Genomic DNA, 16648 nt, shown 5'->3' on the forward strand with positions numbered 1-16648 from the left:
TTCCATTGTGATCAGCTGTGGGGATGGCAGTGATTGGATACACCAGGGCGCCTGGCTGATCGCAGGGAGGAGTTTGGTAGTACAAAAGGGAGTATGTCTCCTTACGCTGATACGGGATCAGGAAGCCGGGGCCTGTGTTTGTTATTGTTTTGTGTTTTGCCGTAGAAAAAAATAAAATCAGCAACATAGTAATAACAATAATAATAAAACAAAGCAAACAAAAAACAGTCAATTCAATAATACATTAATTAAAAGCTTTAAGAACAAGTCCACAGGATCACAGTAGAAAGGCTGCCGAGAACAAATGTGTCTTAAGAGTGGATTTAAAATTCAACACTGATGTGGAGTCTCGAGTGTTCCAGAGAGAAGGGGCAACGCAGCTAAAAGCACACCCACCAAGAGTAACATCTTGGAACCAAAGCCTTTAGAAATCCAGAGTCTGATGATCTGAGCTGTGAGCACACTGGTCCGGGCTGCCCCAACGAGGGAACCGGCGGAAGACCCAGAGGTCTTCAAAGCTGCCAGTAACTGAAACAGCTTTCTAATGTGAAACAAATACCAACTAAATAACTGGTACACATTATAAAGATGCATTTGTCTTGTCCAAATTATAGCCTTCTATTTTTGAGCCAGCATTATTATTATTTTTTTTAAATGGTATCTAGTATTCATGTAAATGCATCTCTTTCTAATCCGTGCTCATTCTACTGCTTGTGTTCACTGTTCAGGAAAAGTAGCTCTGCATAAAAGTATCGCACTGCATTGAATATTTCTAACTCGGTTGGAATGACTACATTAAAACAAACAAACAAAAACAAGACCCTTTAAAACCACAGTTTTAGTCCTTTCATTTTCAAAGGTATAAAATATGTGATACAGTGTTATTTATTTATTTATTTATTAGCAGACACCCTTATCCAGGGCGACTTACAGTCATAAACAAATACATTTCAAGAATCACAGTACAAGTAATAATACAATTAAGAGAAAGATAAATACAATGACTTTGGTTCAAGCAAGTACAAGTGTGACAAAATACAATTCAATAATACAGCAGATAACACAGTGTCAGTGATAGTTATTATTTAAATACAAAATACTACAGATTAAACACTTGGCAGATTACAGTACTGTGAAGTACATGATTAAATGCAGTAAAATAGGGGGCAGATAAGAGCAGGAAAAGCGCATTTAAGGAAGGGTGATAAGTGACCCAGGGGAAAAACAGAGGAGTTCTACAGGTGCTTTCTGAAGAGGTGAGTCTTGAGGAGGCGCCAAAATGTGGTCAGGGACTGGGTAGTCCTGACATCTGTAGGAAGGTCAATCCACCACTCCGGGGCAAGGGTGGAGAAGGAGCAGGCTCTGGAGGCAGGGGAGCGTAGAGGAGGTAGAGCCAGTCTTCTAGTGCAGGCGGAGCGGAGGGGTCGAGTGGGGGTGTAGGGAGAGATGAGGGTCTGGAGCTAGCTGGGTGCAGTCTGGTCAAGGCATCTGTAGGCTAGTACAAGAGTCTTGAACTGGATGCGAGCGGTGATCGGGAGCCAGTGGAGTGAGCGGAGTAGTGGAGTAGCGTGGGCGAAGCAAGGTAGAGAGAACACCAGGCGAGCAGCGGAGTTCTGGATGAGCTTGAGCGGACGGGTGGTGGACGCAGGGAGGCCAGCCAGGAGGGAGTTGCAGTAGTCTAGGTGGGAGAGTACCAAGGCCTGGACCAGGAGCTGGGTGGCATAGCTGATGAGGAAGGGTCAGATTCTTCGGATGTTGCTCAGGAAGTCGGCAAGTGCATGCCAGAGTGGAGATGTGTTGGGAATAAGAGAGGCAGGGGTCCAGGGTGACTCTGAGGTTCTTAGCGGAGGAAGAGGGAGAGAGTGTGGTAGATTCCAGAGGAACAGAGATAGAGAGATCAGAGGAGGGGGAGGAGGAGGAGGGAAAGAAAAGGAGGTCAGATTTAGAGAGGTTGAGTTTGAGGTGATGCGAGTGCATCCAGGAGGAAATAGCAGACAGACAGGTAGAGATACGGGAGGGGATGGTGGAGTCAGAGGTGGGGAAGGAGAGGAAAATCTGAGCATCATCAGCATAGAAATGGTATGAGAAACCATAGGATGCGATGAGGGGACCCAGGGAGCGGGTGTAGAGAGAGAACAGGAGAGGACCCAAGACTGAGCCTTGGGGGACTCCTGTTGAGAGAGGGCGAGGTGTGGATGTTGCTCCACGCCAGGTTAACATTGCTCCATTCATACAGATTCAGGAGAGAAAGGTTTTGGCTGAAGGTAGAAACATGGTCAGTAAGGAGGCATTTTAGAGTGGTGTTTGATGAGAGATTGTACTGGTAGTTTAGACTCCATCCACCCGGACTTTCCAGTAATTCCTTTGTTCATTCCTCAGGCAATGTCCAGATTATACATAGGGGTTTAAAACCCTAACAAGTTATACACAATTTAAATCGATTTACTAAATAAAAATTCATTGTTTTTCTCTTTATATGTATGTCATCCTTGTTTTTTATTTAAAAAAAATGTTTGGGACTATTTTCGTAGAACGTCTTTACTCAGCGGAAAGGTACCCAACAAATCAGTATAAGTTCAAGGTAAATGTAAAAGGTTTTAAGGTGTTTTTTTTAAAAGAAACAATGGTGAATATACTTTTCTAATAGAGATAGTGCCCTCTCGATGATGGCTCTACAGTGTGATAGTTGACCTTGACTTTAGTTAGTGGCCAGGCTTTCGACTCGAGACGAATAACTCCCGTCGCGGTCAACTATCACACGGTAGACCCATCATCGACGGGCACTATCGCTTAAATAAAAAAATAAAAAAATCTATGAGAAATCACTAATAAAATCAAATTAAAGTAAAGCAATGCATAATCATTTAAATATTATTATTATTTATTTCTTAGCAGATGCCCTTATCCAGGGCGACTTACAATTGTTACAAGATATAACATTATACATTATTTCACATTATACAGATATCACATTATTTTTTACATACAATTACCCATTTATACAGTTGGGTTTTTACTAGAGCAATCTAGGTAAAGTACCTTGCTCAAGGGTACAACAGCAGTGTCCCCCACTGGGGATTGAACCCACAACCCTCCGGTCAAGAGTCCAGAGCCCTAACCACTACTCCACACTATGTCTAGTAGGGCCGCCTTGTCGGATTGTTTACTAGAGCGTATGTTTTTTTTTTTTTTTTGTATGTATACATACATATATATATATATATATACATATATATATTCAGTATTGAATAGTCAGTTGAAAGTAAGCATTATATGTACATTCGTTACTTTACAGTAATGTGGTGTGTGTGGGAGTGTGTTTATTGCAATCTCTGTAGAGGGCCTGTTCACTGTGTGATTGTATTCGTTTCAAGTTGTTACTCAGACACCCCGTTATTGCTATGCGGTAATAATAATAATAATTTAAAAGACAAAAAAAAAAAATTGCTTTTCGGAAAGAGCTGTGATAATTCGTGCTGTGTGATAGTTCATAATATTGCGCTGTCATATCATTTATTTAATTATGTGTTTGTTTATTGTCACCACAGTGAAGTAAAATAGCAGAGAATACGAGCTAATTAATTTGTCTTTTCCTCAATGAGCCCGCCCTAAATAAGTGGATGCCGCCCCATAGCGTTCATGCTGCCGCCGGGCCTGCAAGCACCAGTGCATTATCTGTCAGGAGGTTTTGTCATCAAAACTCTAAATCCTGCAAAACTGAGACGCCATTTATCCAGGTCCATGTACATTCTAAATTGTAAATCGGAAAACCAGAAAACGACTCGTTTTTCTATTTCGGTTTTTCATAAAAAAAAACAAAAATCGACCCGTTTTTCATTTTCCAATTTCTGAGTTTAAAATACAAAAACTGATTCAGGCTTGTTTTCCGATTTTTCATATTGGTTTTTGCAACAAAGTATTCAAAATAGAATAATCTGTAATACAAAAATAAATAATAGACTGTAGTGACGAAAAATAAAATCAGTCTCCAAGAGTTGGTGATAAAGAAGGTAGTCTTTATTCAAGCAGATATCTGGAGAGACAGCACTTCACAGGCAATCTGTTAATGCTTCTCTAACATGTACACACTTAAACAATGATAGATATACTAACATATCAGAAGAGGGACAGACCTATTCAACCAAGCGTGCCAGCCCCCTTTAGTGATCCTATGGCAAGCTCTGTAAGATGCGAACATTTCCTCTCTCCCTGCGGTTTGCAGCGCTTACAAAAGAAGGAACTGCGATACAATGCGAAACTGGAAACAGAATTCACCCCCACCCTTCACCATATTCTGTTACAAAAGAACCCCCCACTGCAGCATGAAAACACTCCACCACATTTAATATCTCAAAAATGATTTAGCTCCTTCAAGACATTTAAAAAAAAGGTCAGACACGGCCAGCTTTCTGTGTCCCGCTGTTACGACGATGCAATAATTTCACGCCTGTGCTTATTGTCGTGGAAGTGTTCTGTCTGTTTACCAACATTATTTAGCCTGTTCCTGTACAGTTCAATTAATATTCATATCCGGCTTTAAAAATTAACTTTATAAACTTAACTGAATTAAGCACATGTCCAGGGCGCTGGTGTACAGTTAGAGCTCCCCTTTCACGGGTACCCAATTGGTTTCACTTGGGGGGTGCATGCGTGTACATTCCGGCCAATCGTTTTTGCATTCTAAATCGAAACAGAAGCTTTTCCACTAGCAACTTTCAATGCGTAAAATGACAACATTCATTGATGAACTGCGAAAATTCAAGCCCAGGAATCTCATTAAGTTCTGTACATTATATACATAGGCCTACCTTACTTTACTTTCTACGTGTAGTTATACAAATACACATACAAATGACTTTCAAAATGCTGTTGTGAACAAAATGCGTGGAAGTGGTCCCTGGAAAAAATCCAAACACCAAGGCGATCCCTGCGTTGAAAAAGCCTGGGAACCCCTGGCCTAGCTCTAATGCTAGATTCAGACTAACTCTTCTGACAGAAAGTGCCGTTCACTGTGAGCAATTTCTTTTAATTTCCAAATGGTTCAGCCCACTACTAGACCTAAAGGCCATGTTCTCAATTTTCACACCACATTTTTTTTTTTATTATTATTAAGACACAGCCTGTCAGATTCAATTTAATTGGTTCCAGGGGTCCATCAGATATGCAAAAATGTCGTATCTCAGACGGAGTCGTTATACTACATTGTAGTAGTTGCTTATTAACGTCGGGAAGTTATACATTAACAATGTCAGATAGTTCAGTGCGTCTAAAACACCACAGCACGGTACTGTACGTACAGGCCTACAAGGAAAACCACTGAAACTTATTGCAAACAAAACAGTATTTGGCAATTTACATAACAGCGTTCCAAAAACAGTTCTTCTCGTGCTTTCTTACTCTATGCCAAATAATCAGACAGGTATCTTTGCACCGTGCGAGTTAACACAACACAGAAACAACACGAGAGCGCGCACACTGTCTTTGGAGGACGGCAAGATAATCTTGTTTCAGCTTTTTAACGGTACAGTTACTGTATTAATTGTACTGTTTCTTTAATTTATCATGTTTAAACTGGGCAGTAATATGAAGTCTAAAGTGAAAGTGACTTCCCAAACGCTGCTTTCTTTTAAGCTGCACTGACTCGATTCTGGCGTGCTACGAGCTGAATTTATTGCTTTAGACCCATAATAAAATGCACGTTGATTAGTTTCTACCAGTAGCGTTCGGTTTGTAGCAAGCACGTGTAAATGCCTGAGGTCCTCGGTTAATAGACGGTGATAGGTTATACTGTAGCTTTATTACAAAAATGCTGACCACGTGGGAAAGATCGTTATTTCATCTTGCAAGCCCTATAGCAAGTCGTTTAAACATTGAATCCTCAATTTTTTATATCAACATTTTTTAATGAAAAGTGATATTCTTAATATCAACAGTTATATTTTTGATATCAGCTAAACATTACTGGTATCAGTAAGTGCCCTAGTCTCACTTGGTTTACGCGCTATTTACGCGCTGGTAGAAGGGTGCGTAAACTAAGCCAGAACAGCGCCCTAATAGAATTGCTGCTTGCAGAAATTGAGGACTAAATGTTAAAAGTGCTTGTCATAAAAGCCTTTACATTTTACCTTTACTCGTGGATAACGTGTAACTTGGCGGGAGACGGTGTTCTCGCGGTTTTTTGACCCCTCGCTGTTTCCCTCCATTCCTTATATATAGGCTACTATTCATTCATTTTCAAATCCACTTTATCCCCAGCAAATCGCTCCCTTCCACTAACCATTCTATCAAGCTGAGAAGCGTGCTGACAGAACTGAAGCCTCGACGTGGAGGTTATTGCGGTTACCCTATGTGAAATTGCAAGGCCAAGTTAGCAGACTTCCGATTAATTGTGATAAACTGCCCGAGGTGTTGCTATATGCCTGTGTGCGAGGGTGGAGCTATTGGCACACTGCGTAATTAAAAGACGGCTCTAATGTAAATCACACCGGTCTGTATCTCTCTATCGTGACAGAGCGCATGTATAGGTCCATCATGATTCTACCGTTTACAATTCCTGTTGCCTTTTTCATCCTATGCGCAGGTATGTAGTCACGTGTTTTGTTGTTGTTTATGTATTGATTTGTAACTTCATACACTCAGTAAACTGTAGTAAAACTAACAAGAACAAAATTAAGTAGTCGAGCTGTTCTGTAAAGAAAATAGAGGTATAAACATCTGAGCGAATGCCCTCGTGGTATGTGCGTTACCTAGGGAGGCTGCTTATCTCTCGGCAGGCTGCTGTGAGATGATGAATGGGTCAGTGGAATGTGTTTCTCTGCTCTTGTTGCGATGCTGTAGATTCTGGTTCATCAAAATTCAACTAAACATCAAATATTGACATCGATGAGCAAGTATTCAAATTTAGTATATTATTATTATTATTATTATTATTATTATTATTATTATTATTATTATTATTATTATTATTATTATACAATGTGGGGTTGTAGGCTCACGAATGAAAAGCCAGCATGTAAATATCTGCTTCTTTTTTATCTGATAAATTTCACTTTTTAGATGCGTGTTTTGTTGGCTTATTATGTTTTTCAGTACCCGGTGCACTTCTAAGATTTTTTAAAGATCTGTTATTAATTGTTCAATAGGTTTCAAAGCAATCCAAATTAAGAAGTCATGCCTTACGTCAAGTCCCAAAAAATTCAAATTGTCGTATAATTTAAAACACGGTTTGTAGAAATGATATAGAATGAACGGAGTTCGCTTCATAAAGTCGGATAAAACCTGCTGAATAATATTACGTTAACATATTGAATTGCATACCGCTTTGTAGTTTTCAATAAGCCTAACAAAAACTGAAAAAAATTGAAAACGTGACATTTCGAAATTCACATAAAATACTTCTCTGCTATTATGGCTTAGACTTTTGCGATGTCATTTTGTAGTTTCTTTGATTATATGATGATTAAATAAAAGATCTAACTTGTGTTCATAGTTTTTATTAATTATTTTTATTATGTCTCAATCCTAAAATTCTAGGTGATGCAAAACATTTGGCCATATATGTATATGAATACGTATATGTATATGTACATGTATATGTATATGTATATGTATATGTGTATATGTGTATGTGTATGTATATGTATATGTATATGTGTATATGATATATATGTATATATGTATGTATATGTATATGTATATGTAAGGACGCACGTCAAACATAATCTATAGAATTATACTTTTAATGTCCATTAATATCTTTTTGATGTACTGGTAGCTTGTGTGAAGTTTGAAATAATCTATTATAAATCAGTTATTTTCTTAAACAATTCCAGCCTGTTCCTGTACAGTTCACTGCCCACTATACCTCTGTCTCCGTATATGTTAACGAATTTTGGGCAACGGAGAAAAACTCTAAGTTGCTTTTAGTATGCTGATGTTTTTTCTTCTTTCTTTAATTTTATTTTAAGCTTCTGCTGTTCAGAGCACATTCCTCGTGCACCAGTCCCCAGCTATTCTGCGTGCAGCTGAAGGCACTCGCGTCATCCTGAACTGCACCTTCCAGAGCGCGGGCACTTTGCCCAGTGTCGGGCAGGCCAGCTGGTGGCGTGGGCGCGTCCGGGAAGGCCAGCTCGTCTCCAACAGCAACTGGGTGTTCAAGGGCAGAGTGTTCGTTAGCGAGCTCGAGCTATTCCTGAATAGGAGCACGGTCTCGTTACAGATAGCGGCGCTCCAGAGATCTGACGCCGGCGTTTACTACTGCGAGGTGGAGTTTCTGCAGTATGCCACACGCTACGGAGGAGGGACCACCCTGGAGGTCATAGGAAAAGGTAAAGACAGTCGTTAGCGTGTGGGCTCAGTTAAACATGTTCATTTCCCATATAGCGTCATTCAATCAAAGTTTACAAAGGCGCATCTATATGTATTGTACATAAAGAGTTTAAGTAATGTAATATTTGTATTTCTTCTTTTGGTTTTACTGTTTTTTGCTGTGCAGTGCGGTGCTTTGGGGCGCGCTCTTCTTCAATGTCTGCAATGCATTTGCACTGCGAGTTTGTTTGCTTTTTGCCACCGAGTTATAGATCTTTATTTCCAACACGGGCAGGTTCATTTCTCCTGTACTCGCAAAGCCTTTTGCGACTTCTGCTTATGACCGATTCATTGAAACGGAAATTGATTTTCAATAGAAACGACAATTGATTTTCACATTTCAATAGTCTGGACTTCCATTTAACTGGAAAACAACGTACATGTCGTTCAAACAATGGGGAAAAAAGAAAGAAAAAATACATTCTTAGCCACCCAACTTGAGCTTTTTGCTCGATAATATTTAGCACATAAAGCTTATTTTTAGCAAAAGGTCTAATGCCACTGTTACATTTAAAATAAGGAAGGATATAACTGAAAGTAAACGCAACCTCTTTCAAAAGGTCAAATAAACAAAGATTGTGGGACCTGAAGCGCAGAACGGTTATGATGCAGAGCATCTGCTAATGACTAAATAATAATAATAATACAGCGTGTCTATAGAAAAAAAATCCTTAATTGATTTCAATATTTTCGATTGAATTTCGCAGACAAACTTTTAGGTCTGTGTGAGTATCAACGTTTTTCAGACTCTCTGATACATAACAAGCAAAGTGTATACCTTTACTTTTTATTTCTATTTATTAATACATTTCCAAACTCCTGAGCTGTAGAAACTCACAGGAGGCATCAGACTGAACAGCAATCCATTACACACAGCACAGCACAGCAATCCACTACGCACAGCACAGCAATCCACTATGCACAGCAATCCACTACGCACAGCAATCCACTACGCACAGCACAGCAATCCACTACGCACAGCACAGCAATCCACTACGCACAGCAATCCACTACACACAGCACAGCAATCCACTACGCACAGCACAGCAATCCACTACGCAAAGCAAACCACTACGCACAGCAATCCACTACGCACAGCACAGCAATCCACTACGCACAGCAATCCACTACGCACAGCACAGCAATCCACTACGCACAGCAATCCACTACGCACAGCACAGCAATCCACTACGCACAGCACAGCAATCCACTACGCACAGCAATCCACTACACACAGCACAGCAATCCACTACGCACAGCACAGCAATCCACTACACACAGCACAGCAATCCACTACGCACAGCAATCCACTACACACAGCACAGCAATCCACTACGCACAGCAATCCACTACGCACAGCACAGCAATCCACTACGCACAGCACAGCAATCCACTACGCACAGCACAGCAATCCACTACGCACAGCACAGCAATCCACTACACACAGCACAGCAATCCACTACGCACAGCAATCCACTACGCACAGCACAGCAATCCACTACGCACAGCACAGCAATCCATTACACACAGCACAGCAATCCATTACACACAGCACAGCAATCCACTACGCACAGCAATCCATTACACACAGCACAGCAATCCACTATGCACAGCAATCCACTACGCACAGCAATCCACTACGCACAGCACAGCAATCCACTACACACAGCACAGCAATCCACTACACACAGCACAGCAATCCACTATGCACAGCAATCCACTACGCACAGCACAGCAATCCACTACGCACAGCACAGCAATCCACTACACACAGCACAGCAATCCACGACGCACAGCACAGCAATCCATTACACACAGCATAGCAATCCACTACGCACAGCACAGCAATCCATTACACACAGCACAGCAATCCATTACACACAGCACAGCAATCCACTACGCACAGCACAGCAATCCATTACACACAGCACAGCAATCCATTACACACAGCACAGCAATCCACTACGCACAGCAATCCATTACACACAGCACAGCAATCCACTATGCACAGCAATCCACTACGCACAGCAATCCACTACGCACAGCACAGCAATCCACTACGCACAGCACAGCAATCCACTACGCACAGCAATCCACTACGCACAGCACAGCAATCCACTACGCACAGCAATCCACTACGCACAGCACAGCAATCCACTACACACAGCACAGCAATCCACTATGCACAGCAATCCACTACGCACAGCACAGCAATCCACTACACACAGCACAGCAATCCACTACCCACAGCACAGCAATCCACTACGCACAGCACAGCAATCCACTACACACAGCACAGCAATCCATTACACACAGCATAGCAATCCACTACGCACAGCACAGCAATCCACTACGCACAGCACAGCAATCCACTACGCACAGCAATCCACTACACACAGCATAGCAATCCACTACGCACAGCACAGCAATCCATTACACACAGCACAGCAATCTACTTCCTATTTAGCACAACCTGAGTAAGGTTATAGCTTCATGGTCATTGCTTTTGTCCACGCTTGTTTTAAGGGCTTTAAGTGAATTGTTCTCAATGGTCTGGCTTTCTGATGCTCCAGTATTTAGTTACTATAATATATATATTTTTTCTGCCTTTTCTACTTTGATCTTCATGTTTGGAATATCCAGGGCACACAACAATCAAGCCATCATTTGTCAAACAATTAAAAGAATAATGTTTGCTTAAACACAAATGAGACTGTGTTTAAAACTTAAACCCAGGTTATCATTATCGTGTAACATTACTTTTTTATTGTATACAAACAGGCGACAAAGACGAATACCCTCCCGTGTACCAGTACCCGCTGATCATCGAGGCTAACGAAGGAGAGGCAGCAGAGATCGTCTGCGTTTGCTACGGATCTCCTGAATGCCCGGATCTGAGACTAGATCTAGTCAGAGTGTCGGCTGGCAAAGAGGTCTCAGAGCTCAGCTCCTCTCTTCGGCGGAGAACGGAGAGCCGTCCGCTGGAGAGCTACAACAACGCTTCGGAGGTGTGCGTGCGGGTCACTGGCCTGGAATACTCGGACTCCGGGGAGTATAAGTGCCGGGGCTACAGCGGCAGCGGCAGTGTTATCGTGAGCGGCAATGCGACTACGGTGGCTGTAAAAAGTGAGGACCAGAGTTCGTTTTATTCTACTGTGTATATCATCCTATTATTATTTATTTCGTTTATTTAGCAGACGCTTTTATCCAAGGCGACTTACAGAAACTAGGGTGTGTGAACTATGCATCAGCTGCAGAGTCACTTACAATTACGTCTCACCCGAAAGACGGAGCACAAGGAGGTTAAGTGACTTGCTCAGGGTCACACAATGAATCAGTGGCTGAGGTGGGATTTGAACCGGGGACCTCCTGGTTACAAGCCCTTTTCTTTAACCACTGGACCACACAGCCTCCTATCCAATTAATGTGCTACCTAATTTAAATTACTTTCCGCTAATAAAAAGTCGAGCGTTTTAGACGCAGTTCTGCAGTTACAATGCAACATTAATATTTAAATTCAGTATATACAGTAAGTGCAATAACACTACTTGAATACAATATGCTGAGACACAGAGCTGTAGCGATAGTCTGCAGCAATACCCCATTGCGCTCGTTCATGGGAGCGCGCTCGCTGGACCCTATACTCACTTGGCTTACGCACCATTTACGCACATTCCCTACAGCTGCGCTTAGGGAGGAATTTATTTATTTATTTCAACATGCATTTTTTTTACTTCGATATGTATTTATTTGTTTATGTGTGTTTGTTTTTCATTTTGGAATTAAATATCCTCCATAACCCAAGTTAAGCGCCGAGATACACACTTCAGTCTCAAAAGGCCCCGCTGTGTTCTATGGCTGACAGTGACGTCATGCGGTCTCTCCCCGCAGGCTCCTGGGCTGAGGTTCTCGTGGATGATGACTGCAGCGAGGACAGAGTCTGGATCTTCGTTCGGATCGCGATCACACTCGCTCTGGCGGTCCTCTCTATAGCAGCGGCCCTTCTGCCTGCCCGTACAGCGGAGTAGCTTCACCAGAGGAGCCTGCTTTGAACCGCCGCCCACCTGTCGCAGAAAGAACATCCGAGCAAATGTTTAGGAATGAGAAGAGCCTGTTCAGCGCATCCACCACGTGTCCTTACTAATGGGATCGATTTTAATAGGACAGAATCTCATTGTATTTCAAATCTATTTACTTGACCTGTTCCACGCATCACTCTTTGTGTGCCTTCTGTTCAGAATGTGTTCATTGCTAAGTTTGTAATAATAGGCCCGATTCACAAAGCTTGAACGACTTACATATATTTTTTAACGTTTTTTAACGTGTGTGAATGTAGATTTGCAATGGAGTCATTAATAAAGTTATTTAATAAAAAATGACGTTTTTATTTTATTTTTGTTATCCAGTAATAGGAAGCATAGACGCTCTACCAAACAAGAAGGGCTTGAATTGAGTTAGAATAACTAAAGTCACATTACATTGAAATACATTTATAAACCATTCCATGCATTTCCTGACACTGCGCATGCTCTACTTGGTCCCGACCAAATATAGGAGTCGCTTATTGTAAATGACGTGTTTTAATACAAGTTCACTTAACATGAATTGCCTGTCTGTGCGAATTCTTTTTCCGCCCCAGTGGAAATGTGACTGTGGTGGTCACTTCACACCATCAGTAATGTGGCTGTTAAGTCAGCACCGATGTACAGATCATCAGATAAACAACTTCCGTTCAACGAGTTCTTGTTCCACTCTCTATGTGTATGTCCAGTCACCCTTTATTGCAATCCTTCCCCACCCATTCACACAGTCAATGAGGTCAAAGCTACAGGGCCGGTTTCACTAACCCGTTTAACACGAATCTCTAGACAAATGTTTCAGGTCAAATTTTCATACCGAACACAAGTCTCCTGAGATTGTTCAACAATCAATCAAGTAATTGATCATTGATCAGCATGACTGTTATTACTGACACGTGTATAGTTCCAGTTGTATGTGAAGACTACGGTATTGAAGTTTTCCAAATGCATTTATTATACCATGATTAATGAAACGCACACGCACATGTTTTCAGTTGTATTTGTAGGCTTCTGTAAAGAGTCACATCTTGTTCTGAATAAATGATAGTCCGATATTCCATTTGGAAATTGATTGTTAATTGCAGCTCTAGTTGTTTTTTTACTTTATAAACAGCTATTACTAGTAATCAGATGTTGATTACATTCTATAATGAATGCTAAAGAAGGTCCTTCGCAAGTTCCCTCACAATAGCACAGTGGTTATCTAGCTATATGTTAAAATATACAGAACATCTGCCTGATGACACATTACATGACTTGTGCTAAAGAAGGTCCTTTGCAGGTATCGTGCCTATTGTACAGGCAATTCTCTAGAGGCAGTATATGAACAATTCTAAAATGGCATGTGCATGGTCATTAACTTCTCTGCTTTATTACACTGTGCTGTGCTTTTACTATAGATACTACAGTAAACTTTGAGAAGGCTGATTCATTAACTTCTCTGTGCTTTGTTGTGCTTTCACCATAGTATACCACGGAAAACTTTCAGAGAGGGACCACGTAGAAGGGAAACAACATGAAAGAATGAAATAAATACAAAGAGTGTTTGTTGCGGCTTTGCCTATTTTGTTGTTTGCTGTGAGGCTCGCTGTCCGAGTCCTTTGCAGGCGTGATGCCTCAACATCTCACCTCTAGTATTTTCTCGCGCTCGAGCTGTTTACATGCAAAGGCTCGACCGCAGGTGTGTGGCGTGTCAGAGCTGTGCATTCTAACACGTGCGCCTTCTCTCGAGCCGTATCAGCAGAAGACAGACAATTATCGCTTCGTTTGCAGAACTGTCACAAAACCATGAATCTAATCGCAGTGCTTTGGTTCTTCACGTTGATCGCTGGTAAGATTATTATTATTTATTAGTTGTAGTACGAGTGCAAATATTAGTAGTAGTAGTAATAATAATAATAATAATAATAATAATAATAATAATAATAATAATAATAATAATAATAATAATAATAATAATAATAATAATAATAATAGCGTAGCATGTTGCATGTTATATATTTTAAACTTGCCTTTTAAGTAAGTAGACATCATAAAAGAAAACAAAAAGTTTATTTTAAAAGTTAAAAAATTGAGTGCTTCTTAAAGGAACAGAACCCTTAATTAAAACCGGCCAATAATAACAGAACCGGGCCCATTTCATTTACTTTTACAATAAGATTTTTAATATAGGAATCATACAGCAAACAATTTATTGTCAAGTTTTTAAAGTTATTATTATTATTATTATTATTATTATTATTATTATTATTATTATTAGTAGTAGTAGTAGTAGTAGTAGTAACAATAATAATAATAATAATAATAATAATAATAATAATAATAATAATAATAATAATAATAATATACAGGATACATGTATTTTTTGTATTACTTTAACTAGAATTGTCATATTTCATAAAAAAAAAAAAAAAAAAAAAAAAAAAAAAAACACGCACTATTTTGCAGGCTACATCGCGGTTGAAGCCGGTGTCACTATTCTCCAGCTCCCCTATTTCTTAAGGGTAACCGAGGGCCTGCCCGCCGCTCTTCACTGTGCAGTCTCCTCAGACACCGAACAGCCGCCCCGCCGCTATCTATGGTACCGAGGAGCGCCGACTGCAGCCGAACTCTTCAACTCTAGCGGCACAAAGCCATTCTCCAGCCACGTCTCGGGCACTAAATCACGGGGATGGGATCGTTCTGCAGTCGGAGAGGGCGCTTGGTTTCGAATCCAGGAGACGAAGCTGTCTGACGCCGGCATGTTTTACTGCGTAGTTGAACGGAGTAATGGGGAAACCGTGTTTGGCAACGGCACACAAATCTGGGTAGAAGGTACGTAGACCTACAGTATCTAACAGTATGGTTCCAGATTAATCAATTTTACTCAATCACAATTACTGCACACATATATGGCCAACAGTGTTGCACCACCCTATATAAGGAACTAATGTAGCTTTATAAAGTCGAATGAAAGCTGCTTAATAATGTTACGCTAACATATTGAATTACAGTATACCGCTTTGTAGTTTTCCATATACTTAACAAAAAACTGACAAAGATTGAAAAATGTGACATTGACATGAAATAATATTGTGGCTTCAAATAGACTTTTGTGCTATAATTGTGTAGTTTCTTTCATTACATGATGTTAAATAAAATATCGAAAACTTATCTTGTCCCCACAAAGATAAGTAACTCCTGAAACAACACGTTTGTAACAACTAAATATGCCTAAAAAAAAAAATAAAAAAATAAAGTGCCAACATATTTAGTTTCCTGTCGACTCTAACCCTGTGTGGAGTTTTGTCTGACTGGAGTTAGAAATAGTAAATACAAATATAGTGAGAGTCAATGAGAAGTCCCCACAAATATAGGAATGCATGTGTGTGTGTGTGCGTGTGTGTGTGTGTGTACTCATTGTGATTGGGTTAAATGGCTTTATTGACATAACACATATTAGAAATAACAGGTAATTATAAAAAAAAAGTGACAGTGGTGTCCATGGAAACGGGTCAAATTCCAGCTTGTAATGATACTGTAGGACTCCGTTCTCATATTACATGCACAGAGCTTCGACGTGTTATAAGCTACACGTATTACAGTGTTGTCTTGTGTTTTATTATTTATTTATTTATATTTTTTTCTCGTTGCAGTTAACCGATGCCTGAACAGTCCAGTCGCGATACTGAACGGGGCCAAAATCTTCCTAATCCTGGTCGTCACAATCGAGCTTTGTGCGCTGGCTGTTTGCAGGAAGAAGACACTCCCGCCCCTGCGCCATCAGAACAATAGCAATAATAATAATTAGTAGTAGTAGTATTACAAAAAATGCTGTCTCTCTCTCTCTCTCTCTCTCTCTCTCTCTCTCTCTCTCTCTCTCTCTCTCTCTCGTGAAATTTGCATACAATCTGCCGTTTTTAAATAATAATAAACACAACTTATTCTAGACCGATGTATTGTTTGTGTGTGTTTGTATGTCACTTGTAAAACCTGTACAATTCAATGGGAGATGAAAAAAGCATACATTGCCCATTTTACCCCCAACTCCTCAGACCCCTTACTTCCTTGCTCTCTAAAATATCTCGGTATCCCTCAACAGATCATCGTCCCATCATGCGCACAATGTTTTAATAAGCAGTCTGTCCACAAGTGCAGTGGCTCCTCTGATAGCACACTCGTACTAAATACAGAGCTGCTCTGGATTCTTCTGTCCAGCCCTC

The 16648-nt window shown here is 40.6% G+C and overlaps 1 protein-coding gene across 2 annotated transcripts; it reads left to right on the forward strand.

Moving 5' to 3' along the window:
- Positions 1 to 6500: 6500 nt before the first annotated feature.
- On the forward strand, positions 6501 to 16294 carry LOC131707087 (uncharacterized). Of its 2 annotated transcripts, none has more exons than XM_059009213.1 (4): positions 6501 to 6580; positions 7968 to 8327; positions 11149 to 11493; positions 16082 to 16294. In XM_059009213.1, the coding sequence occupies exons 1-4, from the start codon at positions 6517 to 6519 to the stop codon at positions 16234 to 16236; spliced, it is 924 nt and encodes a 307-aa protein (XP_058865196.1). In that variant the 5' UTR covers positions 6501 to 6516; the 3' UTR covers positions 16237 to 16294. The 2 variants fall into 2 exon arrangements, with proteins under 2 accessions (XP_058865196.1, XP_058865197.1); XM_059009214.1 differs by lacking the exon at positions 16082 to 16294 and adding an exon at positions 12259 to 12642.
- Positions 16295 to 16648: the final 354 nt, after the last annotated feature.

Source organism: Acipenser ruthenus, chromosome 38 (genome assembly GCF_902713425.1).
Source record: "Acipenser ruthenus chromosome 38, fAciRut3.2 maternal haplotype, whole genome shotgun sequence".
Taxonomy (NCBI): Eukaryota; Metazoa; Chordata; class Actinopteri; order Acipenseriformes; family Acipenseridae; genus Acipenser; species Acipenser ruthenus.